Source organism: Apodemus sylvaticus, chromosome 1, assembly GCF_947179515.1.
Source record: "Apodemus sylvaticus chromosome 1, mApoSyl1.1, whole genome shotgun sequence".
Classification (NCBI taxonomy): domain Eukaryota; kingdom Metazoa; phylum Chordata; class Mammalia; order Rodentia; family Muridae; genus Apodemus; species Apodemus sylvaticus.
This window is the reverse complement of record NC_067472.1, coordinates 141676727-141703109: the sequence shown is the minus strand read 5'-3', so window position 1 is coordinate 141703109 and position 26383 is coordinate 141676727. Positions and strand designations below refer to the sequence as shown.

Below are 26383 nucleotides of genomic sequence, written 5' to 3'. Positions count from 1 at the left end.
ACCCTCCCCCAACTTGAGTATTTGTACTTAGTGAGTACACAGTGACAGAGTAACCTTGTGTGCTTTTACCCCCATTAGCAGTTAAATGTCTGGTTTCAGTGGAAATTTCTACAATGAACTCCCCCACCCCCACCCCCACCCCCAACCCCAACCATGGGAGGAGGCAGGGTGCTCATCTTCGTCTGAGTCTCAGGTTGGAAGTGTTCACTGTTTGATTGCATAGCCTGCAATCTGTGTAGACGTCCCTATGTGCAGGGGATACCAGGGCAGCATGTGTAGACCTCCCTATGTGCAGGGGATTCCAGGGCAGCATGTGTAGACGTCCCTATGTGCAGGGGATACCAGGGCAGCATGTGTAGACGTCCCTATGTGCAGGGGATACCAGGGCAGCATGTGTAGACGTCCCTATGTGCAGGGGATTCCAGGGCATCATGTGTAGACGTCCCTATGTGCAGGGGATTCCAGGGTAGCATGTGTAGACGTCCCTATGTGCAGGGGATTCCAGGGCAGCATGTGCTGTGCCTCTCACTCTTCTCATGTCGAATTAGGTGCCTGGCTCTTGGCCCTGCTCCTGATATGTCTTGGGAAGGCAAGGTCTCTTTACAGGCCTCATGCCGGGTGCTTAGGGCCACACAGGGGCGCTGAACTAGAGAGGTGGGCGCATACCTATGCAAAAGCAACACAGCCACATCCACCACACACTTATTTTGGTTTCATTTTTCACTTCTTTTCTAATATTGAAGACGAAATGTACCATTGTGGATCCATGTGACTGTTTGGAGGGAGCTAGCAAGTTCAGGCCCACATTCCTGCAGGGCGCATGGAAGAGATTGTGAGATTGATGGCTGCGCCCTCATATCATTTCCACCATTTCTGATCCCCTCACCCACCTGATGCTATGCGGTAACATCCATTATCCTTCAGTTGGTGCCTATGCTCAGCATGGGGTAGAGTGAGAGGAAGAGACCTGCTTCTTTACTCACAACCTTATCAGAAATGGGAAGAGTGAGGAATACAGTGGAGAGGATGAGCATTTCAAGAAGAAATATGAATATATTCCTTTGTAGAATTAAGTCACCAAAGACTCTTGTCACTGAAGTGCTATCGAGGTGCTTGGGGAAAAGGGTCAGTGGTTAAAGCATTTATTCTATGATGAGGAAAAAGATGAGGAAAGGAGTTCAGATCCCCAGGACCCACATAAATGCCAGGTGGGCAGAGCAGAACACTTACAGTCTCAAGAGCATGCTGCCTTGCCGTATCAGTGAGCTCTGGGTTTGATTGAGAGACCCTACCTCAGTCAGTGAAGGGGAAGAACAATGGAAGATGATTCCTGATGTCAGCCTTGGGCCCATACATAGATGTACACACATGTGCAAGTGAATTCACATACATACAGACTATGCACACAGCACATATACATAAGTGGAAAAAGGAAAATAAATGTCATCAGAGTTTATCTATAACAGGAGACCACTATACGAGGAGCTACCTTACCCGAAGACACTTGCCTTGTCCCCAGAACATTTGAGTTAGTGGCTCTTGCCCTATAAGGGCTGTTTCTTATTGTTGGGCACTTTTGGCTTTGAGGGAGAATGGTTTTTCACTGAATTGAGCCTGGCATTCTGCAGAGCATTTCTCCACCCTGGCTCTGCCCATATATGGCTCCGCCATTACAAATAACCCTACCCCAGGATGTCTAAACTTTGCCAAGGTAGAAGCTCAGACCTCCGGGGCAGTGGGGCATGGCCCAAACCCATGTGCTTGGTGTGAAGAGGCTGTGGGAGCCACCTAAGGAAACCAACCCGTGTTCTGCTAGCTTGGCACCAAGGCTGGTTAGACTAGCCTTCTCCAGGGCAAGCTTCCAGGGATTTCAAAGGATAGTGCAGAACAAAGCCCCCCTTGTTCTTATCAGGTCGTTTGCGTTCTGACATGTCATGGTCCTTTTGATCCAACTGAGCTGGCAGCAGCATTCTGCTTGCCCGCCAGTGTGGTATTTGGAACAATCCTTAGCAAGGTGCCCAGACTTACTACAGAGTTGTCTGCCCAGTGTGGCACCTCCGCAAAGGTTACCTGGCGCCCTGATTCCCTTCCAAGATCAGTTCAGGTGTTTATAGGGTAGTCTACATTGAGGTTTTGGTAGCTTCAAAGAAGTAAGCACGATGCAAATTGTTGGGTTGGTTTCAGCGTCGAGATCAAAGAACCCAAGGCTGAGGCACGGTTTGGATGAATACAGTGTCTAGAGGCACACACAAATCCCGTGGTTGATTGGGTCACTATCTGTGTAAGAGTCTTGACAGGCCTCTGCAAGGAGGCCACTCAGCGTCCCCAAAGCTGCATGGCTTCTCAGAGACTCTTGAATACTTAAGGAGTCTGTTTAGGCTGTACCAGCCCTGAGAAAAAAGAACATTGGGGGAGGTATGGGAGGGAGTGCATGGGGTGGGGCTTGGGGCTTCGGGTCAGTCCCTGTTACAAAAGCTTGGGGTTTTGGAAGCAGGTAAAATCCTGAACAAGTTCATGCCAGTCTTCATGTTCCATAAACCTAAAGATACGTAAACATGGAAACAACATTCCAGAAAGATTTGTGATTCTTAAGAATGACATGGATAGACTGTGTACTGGGTCTTTATCAAACAGTCATGACTGATATGGAGTACTACTTAGTCTAGAACTAAGGAAAAATTATATACCATATGTAGAAGAGAGCTGTAGGTATATTGAAGTCAATCATTCAGGGAAGACCTCCCTTAAGATATTCTCTCTCTCTCTCTCTCTCTCTCTCTCTCTCTCTCTCTCTCTCTCTCTCTCTCTCTCTAATGTATGCACTCACATAAATATAAGACTGTTTTAGAGAAAGGTCATTTAGCTAACACTTTGGTGTCATAGTGCTGAAACCCACTCTGGCTGTGTCTGCTCATAGCAGATGACATCATGACAGGACCATAAGCAAGAAAGAGGGATTGCATAGTGATACAGAGATTAGAGGGGCTCAGAAGTGAGGACCCCTCTTTTTACAACAACCTGTTTTCATGGGAAACCATGTTACTCCAACAGACCAGGAATAGTGCCTTCTTAGGATGATGGCCAATAACCTAATCACTTTTCACTAAGACCCCACCACCACTTAACTCTGACGCACTGGGGAATAGCTCATATCCAACCCATACTTCATTCAGGACTCAAAAGTCTTCAGTCAATGTGAAGCCTTTGTGTCATTGTTACAAAGCAGATTTAAAAAGCAGACCAATGTTTATTGGCACAGATCTTCAGTGCATCAGGCATACCTCCTGTGTACTCTTGGGTGTGCCAAGAGACTGTCTGGAGCTGGGGACGTAGCTCCATGGTAGATCATTTCCTAACAGGTATACATTCAGGCCCTAAGTTGAGTTCCTAGAATCTCCCCGATCCCACCCCCAAACAAAGGGAAAAAAATGGGAAGAGCAGTTCATTTCATTGATAAACTTGGAAATGATCTTAAAAGCCACCATTTTAAGAAATATGCATTTGTCTGGCAAAGTGGAAATAGTGGGAACTGAAAAGCATACTCTTGGTTCATCAAAAAATTAAACAGTGGTCTTATGGACTAGCATTTTCACCTCTAAGCTACCCCTAAGGGAACCAGGAGCATATCTATGAGAGACGTGTACATGAATGACCATATAATGTCCATAATAGTCCCAAGAAGGAAATACCTGAATGTCCCTTGGATGACGAACATCTATACATCCTAAGCTCCTCATGAAGCAATGGTTGTAAAGGTTGCTGACCCCAACATCTGGCATATGGTATTTAAACTGCTGGATGGTGAATGTTCAGTAGAAAATAGAAGGAATTATGGGAAGGCTAAAGGGAGAACTAATGTCATTCCTTTCTTCTCACATGAAAGGAGCATCAGCAAATGCAGGAGATTTTCAGATCTTTGGGTGTCCCCGGGAATCCCTGATTAAACGAAGAGACACCCCTTCTCTGTGGAGCAGCCAGAATTCTTCTCTTTGTCATCTCTAGACCACAAAACCCTCACAATTTCTTGTCAAAGTTTGCCACAAGTTCTCTCTGGCTTCTCTCCTTGCCTGCCTATAAGCCACTGAGGATACTGACTGAGCCCACCAAGAAGATGAATCTGGGACCTGCTGGGTATGCTGGTACCCATTTTGCTTCTAACTGGGATTGAGACTCGGGTGCAATGGGAAGTGCCCTCTTGAAACCAACAGTTGTCTCATTGTATAGAGAGTTAGAAGTCACTTTTGTATTTCTGTTTCAAGTTCTTTAGTGTTTTCAAGTATACATTATGTTATACTTTTATAATTAGAAAGGAAGATTGTTTTGTTTTAAAGAAAATTTTACTTTGAGTGCTAGATGACATTTTAAGATCTCTTTGAAGCACAGTTTGTTTGCCATAGAATCCACCTGTTTAAATATATGCTTTGGTGGTGTTTAATGCAACTGGGGAGTTGCACAACCACCGCCATAATTTAATTTTGAATATTTTTATCTTCCCAGAAATGAGCCCTGTTCCTGTTAGAAGTCACCCTGACCTCCCCTTGCCAAGTCCTAGACAACCACTAATTTGTTTTCTGTGTCTGCAGATCTGCCTATCCTGGATATTTAATGCAGTACTGGGTTTTGTTGATTGTTTCTTTAGATGGTAGATATTTGAGAGGTTCCCCCCTCTAAGGTCTACTCTTACATAATGCTTCACCATTTGTAGATGAGGTATTTATGGGCAAGTTTTCACCTCTCTTGGGTGTGTAACTAGGAGATAAGTCTCTGGGTCATGTGGTACCTCTCTGTTTATATTATATTTTGAGCTGTATTCCAGTGCCTACCCCATTTCACATCCCCACCAGCAGTGTGAGAAGAGTTCAGTTTCTTCAAAAACCAGCCACCAACCTTCTTTAATCAAAGTCATTCTGGTGGGTGTGAAGCATTGTCCTTACATGATTTGGATTCTATTTCTTTCTTCCTTGTCTCTTTTCTTTGTGACAAGGTCACAAAGCCTGTAGCACAGGCTACCCTCAGCTTAAACCCTTTGTAAACTAAAATGGCCTTGAACTCCTGATCCCTCTGCCTCTATGCCTCTGCCCCTCTCTGCCTCTCTGCCTCTCTGCCTCTCTGCCTCTCTGCCTCTGCCTCTGTCTCTGCTTCCCAAATCCCAGGATTACAGGTGTGCACTACCACACCCAGCTTTGACTTGGTATTTTTCTGATGGTGATGTTGAATAGCTTTGTGATAGATTGCTAGGTAGGTTGACAGATTTTCTTGATCAAAGAAATGATTTGTGAATGTCATCTGTAATTAGGGGGATTTTCTTTTTAGCTTCTTATAATATCACATTAAGTATAAAGCTTTCAATCTTCTCTTATTATGTATACTGTTGTTGTTATACTTAATAAATAGTTGTCTAGCCTAAGGTTGAAAACATTTAAATCCATGGTTTCTTCTAAGAGTTTCCTGCTTCTCACTTCTGTGTTCCGGGCTGTGCTGTTCTTGTAGTTAATTTCTGATTCTAAAATGAGGTAGGTGTCTTAAATCCACCTTCTTGCATCTGATATCATTTATTTAGAAGACTCCTCTTTCCCCCATTGGATTGTCTGGGTAGATGATATTTTGGTATAAAAACCTATATATTTTCTCCTGTTGCATAGACATCTTTTTTTCCTTTTTGGAAGGATGTTTTAGAAACATTAATCCATCCCCAAGACAAGTTTCCCTTATCCAGTTAGAGATTTAATATCCATTCTTGAAAAAATATGCTTTCTGCACCAGGAAACTAATTTTATTTTTAGAAGTGGACTTGATCAAATACATAGAGGGCCTAAAAATGGACAATGATGAGGACAATGCCAACAACTGAGGACTGTGTGATGGTTCCAAGGTGTTTATTCTGTACATGCAATGTGCTTAGTGTTAGTAAATGTCCTTGCGCCTCCCCCTAGGTTAGCAGAGGGCTCACTGGATGTGCTCAGAATACAAGGACCCAGGCAGAAGTGGACCCGCAGGGGCCTCTAGATGATGTGTTCGAGTACTTTGGCAGATAAGCAAGGAAGCTCGGGGCAGGTAACAACATCAGGTGATGGGGGCCTCTACTCTTGTCTGAAGGAAATCATACTAGGTTAAAATTGGTCAAGAGAAACTAGAGCAAGAATGCTAAGGTATTGTGGGTTCCAAACATTTTAATCCGTCACCATTCTAGTTGGGAATGTGGGCAGTAACACTTAGAGATGTGTTATCCCCACCCACACCCGACCCCAGCCCAAGGCTATATACAGAGAATAACCCCTAGCATTAAGAAGGATGGTATTTCCCCAAGCCTGGCTGCTTACTCTTCTGTCTTTGGTTTCCCTGGTTCTATCCTGAGAAAGGCACTTTCAGACTCAACAGTGTGACCTCAGCAACTGGAGCTTCCTGTACTTACAAAGCCATTTCCTGCTCCATAGCACAGAGCCAGAGTTTAGGGACACTTTTGGCCTTTAAAAAAAAAAAAATTCGGATTTGATCAAAATCATTGTAGTGACAGATTATATTTTTCAAGTGTTTTTTTCTACATAAAATGTGTTTATCCGTCACATAGGACTCATTTGCTCCTCAGCTCTTTAAGGGGTAAGTATCAGGTAAATGAGGCACTAAGGTAATCGGTGGCACAGGATGATCCAGATACAACCTGCCACTCTTCCCTCCTCATCCTCTTAGAATCTGCTGACCCAAAGAGAAATGCAGCACTGACTTATTTCCTTGGAGAATGCCCCAAGAGAGCCCCCACCCCACTCCAAGACTATATACAGACAACAGCCCTGCTATTAAGAACTTGAAAAAGCAGCCTTCTAGTCAGCTCTGCTTATGAAAAGCATACTCCCAATCCTCTTAGAGACATATAATACCCACAGTAGTGAATTCGTTTGAGTATAACCTCAGTGGATCAGAGTCTCTCGTGCTCATCCAGCAGCCTGCCTATGGGCACGTGTCTTTGCAAAAGAGAATGGAAGTATTCTAAAAGCTGAGCTTGGATACCATTTTCCCCTCACTAACAGAGCAGGCTATCCTAATGCCCAGAGATAGTCTAGGAAAGACACCTGGGCTACTGCTGTCTTGGTCATTGACACCAAACCAGCCCAGACCCTTGTTTGCACTATCATCCAGAGACCCAACCTTGTCACCCAAGGGCAGCAGTGACCAGTGCAGGTATCCTAGGGTGGTCAGGCTCTGAGTAGGCCCTGGGACGATTGTAGGTGGAACATTCTGTGTTGGGATGCTGAGACGCTGAACTAGAGGAGTTCAGTACTGTCTAATGGACCATTCCCATCGCTGAGACAGAGAGCCAGTGACAGGCCTTGGGATTACCAGAGGAATGCCTGCTATTTGGGCCTGACTCCGCTTGGATGTTACAGATGAGATCCAGACATGAAATCTGCAAATGAAGGCAAGAAAATTACCCCCTGGTTTCATGAGCAGCTGATTGCCTGCATCAACATCTTGCTTTACTTTGGGAAATTTGTTTCCCACCCCTGGTTGGATTGATTCCTGCCAGTTGGTCTCAGGTTGGGTTTTGTTGTTGTTCTTTTTTTATATTTTAATTGTGGCTACAGCCCAGATGTATCAGGAGGGCTGGCTCTGCTGTGGTCAGCAGAGTCTCCCCAGTATGGTACAGGGGCAGGAAATAGCAGTCTGCATTCTCAGTTCATGGTTTTGGATGGTAGATCCTACATGCAGAGGGCTGGAATTGGTTCTTACTGAAAAATCAAAGTTTAATAGATGAATTTTACATGAGACTGAGTAAAACACAGACCAATAGGACTGGCCTATTTTGGACCAGTTCTCTTTTCCCTAAGGAGCGGTTCTTTCTTTAGGATAGTACTTTGTCAGGATTTTCTCATGTAATGATATGTCTTGTTTAGGGTAACTATGGCTGCGATGAAAAGCAAGAAGAGATGGAAAGGGTGTATTTTGCTTACACTTCCACATCACTGTTCATCACTGAAGGAAGTCAGGGAAGGACCATGAATGCAGAAGCAGATGTAGAAGCCTCGGAGGAGTGCTGTTGACTGCGCTGCTCCTCATGGCTTGCTCAGTCTCCTTTTTTATAGAACCCAGGACCACCAGCAGAGGGATGGCACCACCCACAATGCACCGGGCCCTCCCTCATCAATCACAACTTAAGAAAATACCTGCTAGGCTTGTGTACAGCTTAATCTTTCGGGGGGCTTTTTCTCCATTGAGGTTCCTTCCTCTTGTATAACTATGGCTTGTATCAAATTAGCCTACAACTAGCCAGCACAGTGTAGTAAGCCACAACTTCCTGGTGATACTGATAACAAAGGCCCATCTGAGAGGAAATACACACACGCACACACACAGGATTTAGAGTGGGGCTCATAAATCAAAGAATACAATGTGGGTTTCCTTAAGTGGTGATTTCAGGGATGGAGAACAATGCCCACTTCCATTCTTAGAACCAATAGAAAAATGCTGGGTGTAGTAGAGCTCCCCACCCCCACCCCCACCCAGGAAGAAGGGCCGGGAGGATCCCTGGCAAGCTTCAGGGCACTGAAGAAAAAAGAAGAAGGAGGAGGAGGAGGAGGAAGAAGGAAGGAAGGAAGGAAGGAAGGAAGGAAGGAAGGAAGGAAGGAAGGAAGGAAGGAAGGAAGGAAGGAAGGAAGGAAAGGAAAGAAGGAAGGAAGGAAGGAAGGAAGGAAGGAAGGAAGGAAGAATACAATATTCCTGAGGATGGTGCCAAAGGTCATCCTCTGACCTCCACCCTCATGTGCACATGTGCACACACGTGCATTAAAAACAGAAAAGACTTAGCCTCCCGCATGGAACAGCCTAGACATGTGAACCGAGAGTGCTTCAGTCTCCAGGACTGGAGTGGAGGAGTGGCCAGGCCATTGGTATTGTTTTTTAAAATGTCAGAGAAGAGGAAGGAAAGCAAAAGTGTGTTCAGTTCCACACTGCCTCGGAAGATTTTCCACGGGATGGAGCTGTCTGGGGGTTTTGTGTAGTTGGTTGCTTATGATAGAGCAACACCAGGCTGCCTTATGAACATTGCTATGTTCTGTTTAAATGCTCGTGGACAATGTATGGAATCCTCGTGGGGTATGTATGACCTCGTTGGCATGCAGCCAGAAATGGCCTTTTGGTTTTAGTCATGAAAGTGAAAGAACAGATGTCTGTACTTTTTTTTAAGGCAGTCATGGTTATTATATAATCTTTTAACTGTATCACCCAAAAGATATGTTTTATATGATGATTTTGATCATGTTAACTATAACAAGTTCATTTTTGTGGAAGAACTAATTTCCTAAAAGCAAAGGTAGTTAGTTAGAACCATCAATGTGTATTCTTCCTCCGCATCACATCTATTGCCATACATTCTCGAGCCTGTACATCACAATCAAAAGCACCAAGATACAATAAAAAGACGAATGTTAGAAGCAGCCACAGTGACCCCTGCCAGTTACAGCACTTGGGAGAGTGGGCCCCGCAGCTCACTAGGTCGGCACAGTTGAGCAGTGAGGTGGAATGGGAGAGTGTGTGATGGCCCCCTCCCTTGCCCCTCAACACCTGTGGTAGTTAGGTGATCTTGCCCCCAAACTTATCTAGCCCTGTCCTTTATTGGCTGTAGCTCTTGAGAGAGCAGGCCCTGTACCTTACCTGGCCAACCCAGTGGAGCTGGCCCTGATGGAGAAGACACGGGTGAGCCAGCCAGGAGGGTGGGAGAGTGGGAGAGCTGGCCCAGCCCCTCACTGGCTGCAGCACTTGGGCTACTGGGCCCTGCATCTTGACTGGGCAGAACAGCAGAGATGCCTCTTTTTTTTTTTTAAAGATTTATTTATTATATTCAAGTACACTGTAGCTGTCTTCACACACCCCAGAAGAGGGCATCAGATCTCGTTGTGAATGGTTGTGAGCCACCATGTGGTTGCTGGGATTTGAACTCAGGACCTTTGGAAGAGCAGTCAGTGCTCTTGACCGCTGAGCCATCTCTCCAGCCCCAGAGATAGCTCTTGAGTGGGCCCCAAGGGCATGGAAGCAGGAGAGCTGATCCTACCTTCTGACGTCGTGGCGCTGCCATTGGGTGGTCTAGCTGGAGCAATGCTGGTGGTTTGGAGAAGAGAGAGCAGGCAGGCTGAGCAGCTCAACTCCCACCAAGGCCCAGATACGGGTCTTTAAAGCAGCCCACCCCCAAGTCTGCATCATCTGTGAACTGTTGGAATGCATGAACGGCCCGGTCCTGCTGAGGCAAAGCTTGAGGATCTGTCTGACGCAGGACAACAGCAGGATAACCAAAAAGAGTCCCGGGGAGATCCAACTGATGGCGTGTCAGAAGCCAGAAGCTTCAGAGCAGTGACTCCACTCTATTGAATATTTGCAAATGAAGATGTATGGACATGGAGTTATACTGTAGGACACACTACAGCCTCCAGAATGAGACGTTTTCTATGCTTTGTTTTGTTTTATTTTTGTTTGTTTGTTTGTTTGTTTGTTTGATTGATTGATTGTTTGACTGAGGCGACAGGAGAGATGGGTGGAACTGGAGTGTGTGCTATGAGACCCACAAATAATCAGTAAAATGTTAAAAGAAGGAGAAAGAGGGAGGAGAGAGAGGAGAAGGAGGCAAGGAAGAGGAGGAAACGATGAAGCAGAAGCAGATGAGGAGGAGGAAGAAGAAGAGGAAGAGCAGCATCTGTAGCAGCAGCAGTTCCCCCCCCCCCCACATACACACACACACACGTACACGCACACATACACACAGGGAAACAGCCCCAATGGGGAGACTGCAGTGGTTTCTTTTTCAAGGCTCACACTAACATTTTAGCACTCAGGCTTTCATACAGAGTTCCTTTGACATGCAAAGGGCTATATCCCAACGAATCCATCATCAGATGAAAATGCCCTAAGCCATAAAAATGCATAGGGTACACTTAATCTAGCAAAGAAACATAGTCCAGTGTAAGGCATGGGTTGTTTCCACTGGTGGTCTGGTGGCTAACTGTTGCTTAAGTGTCATGAGACGACACTGGGTCCCATATCACTAGCCCAGGTACAGATGACAATTCAAAGTTTTGGCCTCTCTTATATGTTTATGGCTCAGATACCATTGTGACATTCCAAAGTCAAAGTGGTTGAGTCAAGATCGTCTGTATTTGTCATCTCTGTGTGTGAATGTGTCCTTGCGCATGCTCACCTGCTCCCTCTTTCTTTGACTTTGAACTCACAGGGCCCGATTTAAGTTGGATGCTTAATGCAAGATGCTTCCTCAATGAAGTGCTTGCACCGAGGTGACAAAACACAGACCTCAACCTCCTCATTACCTTGGCTGTTCTGTTAAGAGTAACTTTGCTGGTGAATCATAACAGACCTTCCTGCCTCATTCATTCCGTGTGTCAGTTCATTGCGATCTGGCAAAGAGAAACACATTCTCCAAAACTCCACTGGTTATCACCTTCTGAGGAATGCTTGCATAATCCCTCAGGGCCTAGGGGTAATTTTCCCAGGATCTTTTGGTCTGGCATGGCTATACTGAGGAGATTTTTTTTTCCAGAGGAATGTCTTTGTGTCCTGGGATTCCCGTATTTAAGTACTTTCAACTTTTTGAGGTCATGGACCCCTTTGAAAATCCATTGAACATTAGAAACCTTCTTACCAAAAAAAAATAAATAAATAAAAATAATAATAATCCATATATGCAATACTAAAATGTGCAGTTTCAGGGGTTAAAGATGCCTATGTGAGAACCTTATTAATCTGCTTGAGTAAGAAACCCCCTGGCCTTTGCACAGTAGGTAGCCACCGTCTCCTGAATTCCCTGGAACAGATTGTGCACAGACCTGACTGTGAATCTGTCTTTGGGTGTAGCTGTCTGTGCAGCCCCCCAACCAAGAAGAGTCTTTACTTTCTCTGTGGTAGTTGAAGGAGGGTCCTCAACCAAAGTGTTTGCATTTGGCAGGTTCTTTAAAGTCCCCTCCTGCAGTGTGAAGGTAGTGGTGTGCCCACATCTATTTGTGAGTGAAGACAAGAATAGTATCTTCTATAGTGTGGTGCCTCTGTGTGTGTGTGTGCGTGTGTGCATGTGTGTGTGTATGTGTTTGTGTGTGTGTGTGCACGCACACACATGCATTCAGAACTCAAGCTTCTGCATGTGCATGTATGACAGGTACAGACATTCTTCTCTGCAGGTCCAGATGTGCTGGGATTGCCTGTACATAAATGCAGTAATAGTCCCCGACCTGACTCTTTCTGGGGTGCAGCTACTTTCCAAACCCTGTACTAAATCGCTGTGGGGGGAGGGTATCTGCATGCATGCATGTGCAGACGTATACATCTTTCCATAGCTGTGGGGTCCCCTATCATCATCCTCTGCCTGACATCCTTCACACAGGCTATTTCACTGGAGCTGAGGCTAGGCTAGACCAGTAAACACAGCTTCCTTACATCAGCCTGAGAGGGGGCAGTGCCTCCAGGAAGAATCAGGAGGAGAAACCACCAGAGGCCCTACTTTTCAGGCCAGTCTGGGAGGGGAAGAACAAGCCAAGTGACCTCTGAGGAGATTTCCCAGCAATCCAAGTTCAAGGTGATGACAAAGGTCTGGCCTTGGGACCACGGGAACGGAAACGAATTCCAGAGTCTCTCAGCAGCAGGAAATGGCAGATGGATTGGAATTAGAACGACTGAGTGGGCCTGTGAGCTTTAGACCTCCGAGGGGAGGGAAACTTGAGAAGGCCCAACTTTGGCTGGCCAGACCTGTGTGGAGCAGGCTAAGCCAGGGGTGGGAGTAGGGCCACAGAGTGCAAACAGGAGCCTGGCCCCGGGGTGTTGTATGGCACACCGTTGGTACAGAGGAAACGTGAAATGTGTGAACTTGCTTAAAAGCCAAAGCACGTCTGTTTCTTCTCTTCTTGACATTTTAAAGGCAGACCCTGACACCCTGACGCACATGCTGTTTCTGTGGCTTGGGAATCATCCTAACACCCAAAGTAGCCATTGACGGTGAGCTGCATCTGTAAGCAGAGAGCAAGGAAGTGACCTCACTCCGAGGCAGGGCCAGAGAGCCCATGCTATGCTTTTCCTGTACCTCCAGCGCTGAAATTCCCAGACTCTGGCTGGCTGCCATGCCTGCTGACAGTTACCACAGATCAGCTGTTTCCTCTGGCAGCCCTTGGTGCCCACATTACTGTTATAGTTCTTCTCAACCTTCTTTCTAAGGGAACACACACACACACACACACACACACACACACACACCTTAATGAAATGGCTTATCTTCATTTTTACTCCTGTCTGACACAGGCTGAGATGGTTCTAGGGTCGCCCTCTCGGGCTTGTCATGGTAGGTTGATGTGAAACCAGAACAGGAGCCATTCTATTGCTAAGGAGCCACATTGTTATACCTTGCTATTAAGTCTCCATTCTTTATAAGAATAAGTTTCTGGTTCCTAAGCTGAATGTATCCTGCAAACCATGTTGCTCAACCCACGTGGAACTTGTGACCTCCCGTGGCCAGTTTTAAATCTGGCTTGCTTTAATCAGACTACTGTGGGACTGCCCTCTTCCTCCGGTCTAACACTGACTTTCGCTCTTGAATATTGGGTCAATATTCAGATGGCAGCTGGTTCCCCGTGTGGAGGAATTACACAGCCCCATAGTTAAGGGGCTGTGGCGCCCTGATAAGGTGTGGTTTATGGAGGTGGTGTCTGGAGCTGCTTAGGGTCTAGTGTGAGTCTTTCTTCATAGCCCAGGATCAGGGGCCTGAGAGGTTCTTAGAATAGAGTCCAGACTGCAAGCCCTCGATGCTTGCTCCAAGCTTCCCTAAAATTGCACATTTCATCCCCCCAAAGAATAGCCTAAGAACTGAGCAAAAAGTGTGGGTAATTATTCTAAGAAAGTGTCTCTTCTTTGCTATCTTGGCAAACATCCCTGTGTGGGATTGTGTTTTATCCATGCGTTAGGGACACAGAGGTTAGTCTAAAGGGGGTGAAGCTGGTGTTCACGGTCTTCTGAGGTAAATTTCAGAACTATAGCACTACAAATGGCCTTGAATGATGTAAAGGCGAATTATAGAAAGAGCTCATACAATTGGAGACTGGTACATAATACAGCAGAAGCTGGGTAAGAGTGGACATCGACCAATGTGTGAAACATGGCCTTGGGGACCTGTGACTCTTATGTGTGCTTAAGATACATTCTTACTCTCTAAATTCTCCTTTGGACAACTTCTAGATTGCTAAACAAGGGCCACTAACTGACTCCTATTTTATTTACTTGCATCTCTGCTTTATTTCATAAACATCAATTAGCATAATCTACATATAACCATCTATAACAATGCCTACCACTACTAAATAAGTATTTAAAAATGGAACACCTTTGTGAGCCAGAAATGTAGTTTAAGAGCAAAAGCTTTCTACCCCAGGCATATCCTAGTAGCCTATTTTGGATTCCATCCTCTACACTATGACTACAGCCAGAGTTTTTGGCCACCATAGTCTTACTATGGAAGGCAAGCATCCTTGTGACCATCCCCAGGTCAGACAGTAGCAGCTGTCATCCCTGTAGGTGTCCCTTCACAGGTCCTGTCCATGTGCCAAGCCCTTTTCATCACGTGACCATGTCCTGAGCCTTTGTAGCAATATTTCCCTTGCATCCCCTGACACTGACTGCATTTGTGGATTTCAGGTGATGCAGAGTGAAAACTAGAAGCTTCTGTGCTTGCTGGGTCCGGCCATGAGCAACTAGAATGCCTTGTAGCCTCTTGTCCATGAGACTCACCCAGTAGAAGCAGCAGTAGGGTCTCCTTTCTGCTGGGCATTCTGTTGCCAAATGGCTGAGGAAGGCTACTTGTGAGCCCCTGGATACAGCTGATTGGGGAGTAGTGGGATTTCCACACCCAGGCTCATCACCACTTTCATTCAGCTGTGGTATAGTTGTCAACCTATAACTTCCAACGTGGTTTCTGATTATTTAGCCATGTTCTGAGCATCGAGCTGGTTTGCACAGTGAGTCTGGGGCCAGCGTTGTGCAACAGTGAGGGCTATAAATTTTGGTAGCTGCTTCTCTTATGGGTTGTCCGCATGAGAAGGCTTGAACTTTGAGCTACACTCAACGTATGTGTGCTGCCTGTCAAAGTATCATAGACTGGGTGGTATAAATAAGCTGGGTTTTTTTCCTCGTAATTATAAAGGTTGGGAAATCAGGCATAATAGACATGTTTTCTGGTGAGGGCCCTCTCTCCTGGACCATGGATGGTTACCTTCTTGCTACAGTTTTGCCAGTCCTCTTATGCATACTCAGAAAGCAAGAGAAGAAGCGGCATGTCACCTTGTCTTGTGTCTGTACCTTTGCTGTCGAGGACAGAAGCTCCATCAAGGCCCCACTATGAAAACTTGTCTAACTTTAATTAAAACTTTAATTGCTTCCCTAAAAGCCCCGTCTCCAAATCAAGTCATACTGTCCTGACTCAACCTTTGGGTTTCAGGGAATGTAACTTAGTCAGTGATGGGGTCATGGTGGTCGCCATTGAGTGTCTACTCAACTGGACCTACAATCACCTAAGAGACGAGCCTTGGGGTATGCCTGTGAAGGGCAACCTATATTAGGTTGATTGAGACAGAAAGACCTACCTTTGTTGAAGGCATCTCGTTATATGGGCTGGGATCCTATCCTAAATAAAAAGAGAAGTGACCAGAGAACTAGCCATATTTCTCTGCTTATCTACAGATGCAGTGTCACCAGTTGTCCCATCATGCCCCCTCTAGATGATGTCCACCTCCATGATTGGTTGTACCCTCAACCTCTAAGCCAGCAGAAGTCTTTTCCTCCTTAGGACACTTCTGTCGGGGTATTTTATCATAGCACCAGAGAAAGGCACTGCTACAAATGGGATGAGTGGGATGTGCATGCTCGCTCCACACCACGGGGCATCTTCCTTGTCAGCTTTTCTGGATTGGGGGACACCTGGGGAATCAGAGACACCTATGCAGATGTGGCATTTCCAAACACATGAAGGCTCTGACCTAATAAGCAGGCTAATCCCTTGAAGAATTATCCAGTAGTAATTATCTGTATGAGGTGGCAAAGGTACACACAAGGGCCCAGGAGGCAAAAGTGAGACACAAGGAATATGTCCTTAAGAGGCCATGTCTTGCACTGAACTCTTCCCATAATTCCTTCCTTCTGTTCCCTGCGATCATAATATTTTGCCCAAGTCTGTGGAACAAGTGGCTAAGGACTGACGTCTCTGTAATTGTGAGCCAAGATACAGTTTTCCTTCCTCAAGGCTGTATAAGCCCCCGCTCTCCCCTCACACTTCAGTCGCCCTTCCTTCTGGCCTTGTCTGTGGAGTGCCCTAAATTCAGTTCAAGCACACATGTCAAGAGATCAGGGTTCAATATGCTCAATCAGGCCTCGGGGTCAAGAATGTAACCCCCCTTCCAGGTAACATTTGACTTTGTAGAAAAAAAAATCAACTCAGATTACCTTGGAGATCTCTGGCTTTTTAGAAGCCTGAGGTGTGTCATTTCCCACACCATGAAGGTAGTTTAGGTAAACTGGTTCTTCCCAGTCTTTCTTCCGCCTCCAGCCCCAGCTTTCCCTAGATGGAGGGAAGACAGTTTAGCTTACCAGTAAAGGGGCAGGGACTGACTTATAGTGAGAATACAAAGGGATTTTACAGCCACTGGTAGGACAGATGACGTTTATTTTTAAATTATAGACCAAAAATCGATTGTGAGTGTTTTAGAGGTTTGGCCAGGAGTGGTCACACACATCTGTAGCATATAGGAGTAGAAACCAGGAGGATGGCTGAGGAGAAGGCCAGAGAACTGGAGGCAAGAAGATCATGAGTTCAAGGCCAACCTGGGCAACATCATGAGTCTTTGTCATAGACTCCCACTGCCCCCTAAAACAGTTTCCAAAACTATTGTAGTTTGTTAGTATAAAAATGTAGGTGTCAACGTCACGCAGCCAGGTTCCAGGACTGCTGGCCCGAGCTACCTTCCCAGAAGCATGTTGTATGGGCACACTGGTGTGTACGTACGCATGGGGGCAGGTGTTCTGTTGCTGGGCTACAGGCATGTTAGCTGAGCACAGTTCCCGAATGGCAAATTGTTGATGGATCCCGGGCATCTCGGATGTCCTCACATGAGCAGGCACAGAGATCTTCTGAAACAGGACATGGAGACTCATGTTCCCCTCTGCATTCATGAATGCTGGCCACAGATGCTGATGACAAAGGGAACTCCTGTGGTCCCGGGTGGATGATCAGGAATGTTTGCTTAGTAAACAGAAGCAAGGGGAGCCTCTGTTATAACAGGTGACAAGCAGGAAGGGAGAGCGAGGGAGGACTCCTTGTGCAGCTGCCTCTCCAGCTGCCAAAGAGGCCAGAGCTGGATTGAGGTCCCCAGGGCAGGTGTCTAGAAGAGACCCCAGTACCCACCTTATGGTCCCCGGGCCTTGACTGAGGGCTTCTCCACTCGCCTGTCTACATGAGCCTCTCCTCCTTCCGCTACAACCGTGTTCTGGGGCCTTTCTCCCACCTGGCAGTTCTTGTTCCACTTGCCTGTGCCTGGCTTGAGGCTCATCACAGTCAGGAAACACTTGATGAAGTGTTTGTCAGAACAAAAGATTTTCAAGGCTCCTCCTGTGTCCTGAGGTGAACCTGCCAGGGGCTGTCGTCGCTGATTTGCCTGTTCCAGAAGCCCCTGAGCACTTGAGGGGTCGTCCAAGGTGAGTTACATTGGTCACTGGAGAAACATGATACTGGCTTCTCGGGGGTCCCCTCCTACCCAGTGGGCCCTGCGTCCAAATGTACCATCTTGTTTTGAGGGCGGGAAGTCTGCACAGAATCTCCACGCACTTGGCTCACACTGGTTATGGTCTGTTGAATATCAACAGTTATTTATTTCTCTCCTCTAGGCCCTCGCCTGGCCTGTTTTGATTTCTACAGATTATAGCAAACCGCCTGGATAAAACCTTTTTGCTTCCAACTTATGAATTCCACAGGAATTTGCTCCTTACACTGACAATTTACACTTAGCTCACTGACTGCATCAGCTCTCTTGGCTTCTAGGAGCTACTGCTTTAACCCAGAGACCTTCAGATCCTGGTTCAAAACCTGCTACACGACTTCCAAAGCTGAGGAGCTTGGCCACGCCTGGGAAACCCAGCCAGGAGCATGTGCCCTCAGCCGCAATATTATGATCAGATTGACCACAGTGAGCAAGACCTAGCCTGCGTGATCTCCGTGACTCTGACCGATAGCAAGGACACCCCGTGACAGAGCGGTGGCTCGTGCAATGTCAGGGCACACCTGCCAGCTCAGCTCACCTGTGAGGCTGTCGCTGGGCTTACACAAGTGAACATTACACCGTAAAGCAGGGTGGGGGCCTGGAACCTTCCGTGGAGAGTAGGCCGGCATGCTCACACTTGGCCCGGCAGATGAAATGAAGGTGACTCCATAGCGCTCCCCGAATATTCCACTCCCAGCCATTCTTTGCGTTTTTACCATTCCATCTGAGACGGCACTGCCTACCCCCAGGCTGGGAAGATCTCCTCTCTTGCTCTCTGATGATTCTGTAATTCTGCCACTTGTGGTTTTGTGCTTCATTCGTTTCATTTTGTGTGTGGTGTGAGGTAGGGCATCCATCACCTTTCTTCTGTACTTGGCTATCTAGCTGTCCAGCACCATCTGCTGAAAAGATACTGCTTTGCTAATTGAATGACTGTAGTAGCCCTGCCAACAATCAGCATACCCTATATGTGTGAGTTCATTTCTTTGGACTATGAGTCCCATTCCCATGATCTGAATGTCCATCTCATATCAGTGCCATTGAGGCTCTGAGTTATATTGAGGCTCAAATTCAGAACTATTGAACCATCAGTGTCATACTTTTTTTTTTAAAAGCTTTATCCATCTATTTACTCTTTCATCTAATGTTGAGTGGGCTACGAAATATCTCAGCTCCCCTGGGTTCTTCTCATTCAGTAGGTATAAGGCGTGGGTATTTTTGCTGGCAATGACATTGTCTATTTGGGAAAGAAGCAAGTGACCTTTGAGCCCATCACTCCAATGTATATATAGACCTTGGTTAACTCTTCTTCTTTCTACACGGCCGATCCTAAGGGACTAAGAGAGAAGAGAGCAAACAGCATATCCTGGTGGGAGAATGGCTACGGTACGGCAACGGCTTGGGGAACCATCCACTATGCCCCAGGAGATAGATGGCCCAAGGTAGGACAGAAAGTCAGGGCCCAGCAGGCATGGAGCACAGAGCTTCTGAGTCCCAGGCAGAGAGATCTCTACCTGGTCACTTCTCTTGCCAGCCAGCCAAAGCCTCATCATAAATGGACGCTGCCTGTTTGGTTTGGTTTGCTTTGTTTAGATTCTGAGCTCCCAATGGGGCTCTGGGGTTCCTTGGGAGACCAATGACTTACGATGCTGTGACATCCTGCATACTGAGTGAGTAAATCCTGAAGGATCCCTGATTTCAGAAACCAGACTGAGAGGAGACGACCCAAGTGGGTCAATGAATTTGGAGAGAAAAGTCAAGACAGGGGTGGTGCTGGGATGAATATGGCGTTTATCACATTGGAGAAACAATTTGTTCTGCCCGACCTGGGGGGGTTTGTTTGTTTGTGGGTTTGGGTTTTGTTTTAGGGTACCCTGATTTAATTTTGCAGCTTGCTACGATGTGTTTGCAGCTCAGTCACTGGCAGTCGTTCAGGGACCCGTGCAGAGCGGTGGAGAGCTGAGTCACCCGACAGGCACGTTCCGGCTGAGGTTGAACAAGGCCACGCTGTGCCTTGCTGCTTCAGCTCTCAGACCATAGCAAGTGCCCTTTTCCGTGTACTTGGTGCCACATGGTTTGCATTTTTTGTGCCCCCCCCCCGTGATTTCACTGTTTCAAATGACTTCCAAGACTAGTGCTTCAGTGCAGTGTTCCTAAGAGCCAGATGCCAGACTGCGCCTTATAGAGCCTTGTGGAGAAAATATTGAGAGGGAGGAAGAAGAGCTAAGCATTCCTGTTCAAGCCTGATTATTACAGGGATGTGGGTTTAATGTGAACACGTCAGCAATATATAAGAAACAAAGTATCTTTATACTAGAATGTAACTATAGATTGATACAACCAAAGACCCCTAAAGCTACTCCTGTTATTTTACCCAAATGTATGTATTTGTAATTCAGTGGTCATAGCAATTTTTAGAATCAACTGACTTAGGTATATGTCTCTGCATTGAGTCCTAGCAACACATGCACACACACATGCACATTATTTAAAATGTATATATGGCCTGCCTGTCATTACGAAGGAGAATCAATTGTCACCTATTATACTATTGACATTTGCTCTTAAATGCTATTCCCCAAGTTCAATAGCACCCATTCACACTGTTTGAAGCTCTTCTACCAGAGCTTCAACACACCATTGTCAATAAGCATGACCGTAACATACTCGCCACTGAGAGAAACGCCAAATGAGTAGACACTAATCACTCCCTTGTCTTGATCGTATGAGGGCTCAGTGATAAGCGTTGGTATTGGCACAATGTGCAGCAGGCAAGGGAAACCCGACTGTCAGCTCGAAGGCGGAGGCCTCTGCATCTGACTAATGCGCTACAGGGCCAACAGCTGCAGACAGTTTACACACCGTGATTTACTGGAGAAAGTAGGTTTATATGGTTGTGTGGTGTTTGCTCTGTGACTCTAGAGCAGATTGAATAGATAGCTCCGAGTTTATGAATTATAAACTTACATGCAGCTCTCTACTGAAAAAGAAAACAGTTAAGCTTCTTCACCCGATTTCCTCCCCAACACTATGATCTTACAGAGACAGAGAGGAAGGAGGGGGGCCCGTGTGTGGTCAGCCTGGCTAGGGAGGTGGAGTGGGGGCTCTGTGGTCATGGTCAGCTTCTCTGAAGGAGTGAATTAAACACCCCTATCATCAAAAGAACGAAGAAGAATTCATTATTGCCCTTTCTTCCTACACTCAGCACTTGAGGCTTTGAAATGTGATTTACTCCTGTTAATCCCAGGGGTTCAGCAGCAGTTCTCCTGCTTAAGTAGACATGCAGTTCCGTGTTCATTTGAGTTGACTGAGAACTTCCTTCAACATTCGCTTCCTGTAGAACTGAACATCTGGGACCATAATCCAGTGGCGTCTTATTTTTGCTTCTGTCTCCCTCCTCTGCTTTGTCACCTAGAATAAATGAAATATACAGCTATGTTAATGGTATGACATTTAAGTCCAATATAAAAACTTCATTTGGCCTCTTCTTATTAACATTTTTATGTCTCTATTTTATAGCAAGGTGGGGCATCACATGCGTGAGTTGAGGTCAGAGGGCAGCCTGTGAGAGTTGGTCCTCTCTCCTCACGATGTGGGTTCCAGGGATCAAACTCCAGTCTTTAGCTTTAGAGGCAACCACCTTCACCTCCTGATCCATTTCAATAGCCCATCTTATCACTTAAGACTGTGAAAAGGGAAAGCATCTTAAAAGGTCTCTAATCCCTTACCGCATCCCAGCATCTCTGGAATCGTCTTATCTTTAGGCTTAAGAGCATTCTGGATTAAATAGAAGAAGCCTTTGTTCTTTTCCTCCTACCTCATTCTGTAAGCACACACTAAGATTTATGAAACCCTCCCCTCAGCCCAAGTGTATTCATTGTTGTCCATTAGCCAAGCTTTGAGGGTCATGCCAGCTGTCGGTGGAGGTGTTAGAGGCAGAGCGCCCTTCATTCCTCCCCAGCCTCAACATCGGCAGTCAGTCTTGATTGCTAACTTTATTAGATGGAGATAAAACAAGGCGATTAGCCACTCCCATCTCTCTCGTGAGTGTGAGATCATGTCGAGAGCACGGTGGCTCCGTCCTCGGTGGCTCCGTCCTAACTAATGGCTCACCCATTACCAGATCTAAAACCGTTGAGGGGTGGTGGGACTGTGGAAGACAAGTCCTGGTTGGAGGAGGTGGGTGGGTCACGGGAGAGTACCAGGGAATGGAGCTGTCTTGCCTGGATCACTGTCTGGCTCTGCTCTGCTCCCTGGTTTCTGTAACCTAAGCACTTCTGCTGCACTGTGCCTGCCTGCCTTTGAGCTTGCCGTCTCTCTCACATGATCTCGCAGCCTCACCACAGTCTCACACATGAAAATCTAGGCAGCCACAGATTGAAACCTCTCGGGACTGTGAGCCCAAACCGGTCCAGCCAAAACTTCCCCCTTTGGTGTCTCTCTCTGGTGTTTGTCACAGTGAGGAGAATCTGACTAGCATTAGCACTGATTGACTGAACAGCCTGTGTTTGCCTGTGTCTGCCCATTAAAAAAAAAAGTCTTCCTCCACAGGGATGGGTCAGGAGGCAGCTTTGTTCTTGCAGGGACACCACTAGTAAGTGGCAGGTGCCTGTCTGCTTTCTTTTTTGTCCCAGGGACTATGCAAGCATGCGGGACTGGTGTTTTAAAAATGAGTCCTGCTATCATTTCTTTTGTGGAGAGTTTTAACTCATGGAAGGGTGAAAGTATTGGAAGTCCCGGGGTGGCTGTAAGAAACCTTGCCCTAAAGGGACTCTGGATCAAAAAGTTAGTAGAGCAGATGTTACAGGGTCTTTTTGGTTTTTAAATAAACTGATGCAGAGAAAAGGAGGTGTTCCGCTGTTTCTGACAAACACCAAGATGGCCTCTTCCGGTTTGGTGCTTTCTGGAGCCTGAGATGATCAAGTTTTGTGTAAGTTAGCGTTGCACTGCTGGGGAGAATCCCCAAGAGAAGTGAGCTGTAGAGGTTCCGGGGGGTGTCCGTCAGTCCCTTTCTCTTAGGCCCCTTGTGCTGGTGCTGGATGCACTGGTCGGAGTTACACAGTGGAGGGAATGGCTCACAAGATGGGCAGTGTGAGCCCTACCATCCCCTTCAGGAGTATGTCCCCAAACACCTAGAGGCCTCCCACCAAGCTAAACAGACACCTCAGCACCTCCCCAGAATGCCACCCCAGTGACCTCCACCCCTGGGATTTAGGAAACAGTTGATCCAGACTAGACCCTGGTCTCCAGCACTCCTGCTCTAAGTGGCTGTTTCTTTCCGTGAAGCACTGAACACTGGGGGCCCTGTTTTCCACAGAAGCACCATGGCTTAATTACCATTTATTTACCCAGCAGATCTTGCATTTATGGCAACCTGGGATTTTCTCCAGTCTTTGTTTACATATTCGAAGTGTTTCAACGCCCTTGCTCACAACCTCACACAGCTCTTGTGTTTTGTGATCAAGGGTTGCTTTTTTTTAATGTGTTTTCTTTTGCTGGGTTTTATCACCAGGCTGGTAATGATTGCGATCAATCATTAGAAGCAATGGCCCTTAATCCGCCCTTGTGCAAGAGAATTCTTATAAATAAACCAATCCTTTGTTTTCTAGTTGTTTCTTTTTTTTTTTAAATCCAAACATCTGTGCCTTGGAAAAATTAAAATGCAATTATTGGAAGTTTCTTTGCTGGCGGCTGCTTATAGCGCTGCATGCTATCCTATTAAGAGTGGGAAGTCCAGTCTGCCAGCTCAGAGTGCAGAGGGATGCTGGGACCCAGGAAAGTATTTGTGTGGCATTTAAGGTCTGCTGGTTCAGCAGCAGAGCCTACAAGCAGTATGCTCAGGACAGCAAGCTCAGCACATCTGGCCATATTATGCCTCCCTTCTCTCTCACCACATGACTGCCTTAGAATGTATGCTTCTGATTGCCTATAATTGATTCACTGACCTTGACAGAATGGCTGTAACCTTTGTTGGCAGCCACTGCAGTATGTATCTTAGGGTGTGCGTGTATGTGTGTGTGTGTCCCATGCACACACCATCAGGACTGAGTAACGACATCCCATCTGTTTACTGGTAGACTGTCAGCAACAACCCACAAAACAGAACCAGAATAAAGCCCTTGAAGGCCACAGTCAGCCAGATCGCATCCTTTCTGAATGTTGTTTCCTTTCATTGTCCAAGGGGCTGGATTGTTACGTCCACATGCACAGAATGTGTTTCAGACCAATATAGCGTTTAATTTATTTCTTTACTGCTGCTGCTGCATTTGAATTCTGCAGCCTTGGCCAAACCCATCAAACAATTGCAGAGAAAAATAGGCCCATAGGCCCGCGGTAGGACCCAGCTGCTCAGCACGTGGGATGGGGACTGTGTCACCCACTGGCAGCCCCAGGACCGAATCTTTCTGCAAAGCCTGCATGTGAGCCCCCTCTGTGCCTCATGGAAGGGACTCAGAAGGAGGGACTGGCCTGCGTGTGCCAACTTGATCACACGTTCCTTTATGGTGCCGAGGACCAGGCCCTCACGTTGCTCAGGAAGCACTTTACCTCCAAGTTGTATTGAAAACCCTCATTTTCTTTTCCACGGGACTCTTGGGCAGGCGTCATTGCCAGTCTTGCTCTGAAGGCGGACGATGAGTACCATCATGAGCATCACGTGCACAGGAAGCACAGCGGTGCCCAGGCGGGCTTCACGCTAAGGAGATGAGGTTATTTTACATAGGGAGGGGGGTCATTTTTAATGAGTTAGTTCCCCCTAGATGGTTCTCTTTACTCTCTGCCAACTCTGTCCCTCCCACGTCGGTTCAGGAAAATTAGCGAGGGAGTCCCGAGCTCTAGCATGATGCAGCTTAGCAGGTGGACTGCAGACATGTGGTGGCCGCACACAGGCTCTTCTACCTAAAGAGATCACAGCGTGTTGCTGAGCCTGAGGATAAAGAGCCACCATGCTCCTCCTTCATCGCTTAGGGCTTCTGCTGCACAGCTCCAGTGTGACCCAGTGTGACCTCTCAAGGCCTTCCTGAAGCACAGCCTGCACTGGGGTGACCAGCCAATAAATAGGGAAGGGGCAGGAGTCCAGAGACCTAGCTACCCTAAACCCTGAGGTGACTGGATGGTACAGGATGGATGTCCTGGGAACAGCGAGCAGACGTACAGACAGATGCTGTGAGGGCAGGAAGCCTGGGGGCAGCGTGCTGAAGTGGGGCTTTCTTCCCCTGTCCGTGGCTAAGCACAATAATCAAGTTCTCCTCAGCCATCCATGTTGTTCACATGCAGCCCCCACCAGTAAGCCTTCCTCTCAGGGAAACCTCAGGCCCTTCCTTCTCTGGCATTCGGCTTACTGATACACGTTCCGGCCCTCTGCATGTTGCCTCTCTTGCCAGGTGTTGCCTTTGTCCCTGAGGGTCAGGACTGGGGGTGGGGCAAAAAATACAAAACACCAGGATATCCTTCTCAAGGACATGTAAGTGCAAGAGGGACACCCTCCTTAAATTTTGCATACTGTTCATCTTGCTTTGATGGTCCCTCTCTGAGCCCTGATACCAAACCAGGTGACCTTGGGAAGCTCTCCCTTCCTTTCCGAACTTTGGTTTGGGTCACCTCTATTCTCAGTGATGAGAATGGAATTAAATCCTTAGGAGAAGCCACACACACACAGCACACTACTGACCCACGTCACGGGCTTACTCGAAGTTTATGGTCACTGACATTATTACTGGGTGATACCAAGCATCCTGCCAGTCCCAGGGGAGCTCCTGGCTTGCTGGACCAGCCTGGTGGACTGCTGTGTCCCCGTTTGCCCCTTTCCAGATTGCTCTTGATTCTCACTGGGTGGACTTCCCTGGAGGTCAGGGCCTCCCCGTTCTGAAGAGGATGTATTTTGTGTCTCTGCTGCAGGAATTGCTTACTTAGGAGGCGTGTGCAGTGCTGAGAGGAAATGTGTGCTGGCCGAAGACAATGGTCTCAATTTGGCCTTTACCATCGCGCATGAGCTGGGCCACAAGTAAGTATCAGACTCCGAGGTTCTGCCTTCTTCCTTCCTCCTTCTCCAAACGCACTTCCTACACGGCCTGTGCCTTTGCCGGCTCTGTAATTAAAAGGTCCACCTCACAAACAAGACTCTTGAGTGTGGAAACGTTAATCTCAAGATTATTTATTCTTGAGGCCAGCAGTGAGGCCTTCCTAGGTGTCTTCGTGGGTTGTACTACTTTTCCCAGCTCAGCACAGTCCTTTGATGCACTCTAAGGACATTGTTCAAGACAGCTGGATTTCTCTTTGGACTGTTGGCTTTCTGTTTTCTCTTCAGTCGCTTCAGAAGCCTCACTTTCTGAATGTGGAACAGAACATAGTGAGTGTCTCAGTCTGGAAGAATCAGCAGCATCCGCCTTTGCAAAATCTCTCTTTTAGAATGAAAGAACCTCAAAGCCCCAGAGCCCAAAGGTGCCTCCTCCTGGAGAATCTGGGGCAGCCTCCTCCATTTTCAGAGGTGAAAACTGGGTGTTAGGGGGTTGTAATCACCTACAGGAACTCTCAGGGGCAGATAGCCAGTCTATTCTACAAACGTGGCCTCAAAGTTCACCCTTTCTGCTAGAAAGGATGTCTGTTTT

The 26383-nt window shown here is 46.9% G+C and overlaps 1 protein-coding gene across 1 annotated transcript in view; it reads left to right on the top strand.

Moving 5' to 3' along the window:
- Adamts17 (ADAM metallopeptidase with thrombospondin type 1 motif 17) overlaps positions 1 to 26383 on the top strand; it is a 312892-nt gene that overhangs the window by 106137 nt on the left and 180372 nt on the right. The window contains exon 8 of the mRNA XM_052161031.1: positions 25674 to 25779. Within this exon, the coding sequence (XP_052016991.1) occupies positions 25674 to 25779 (106 nt within the window). The remainder of the gene's footprint in view (positions 1 to 25673; positions 25780 to 26383) is intronic.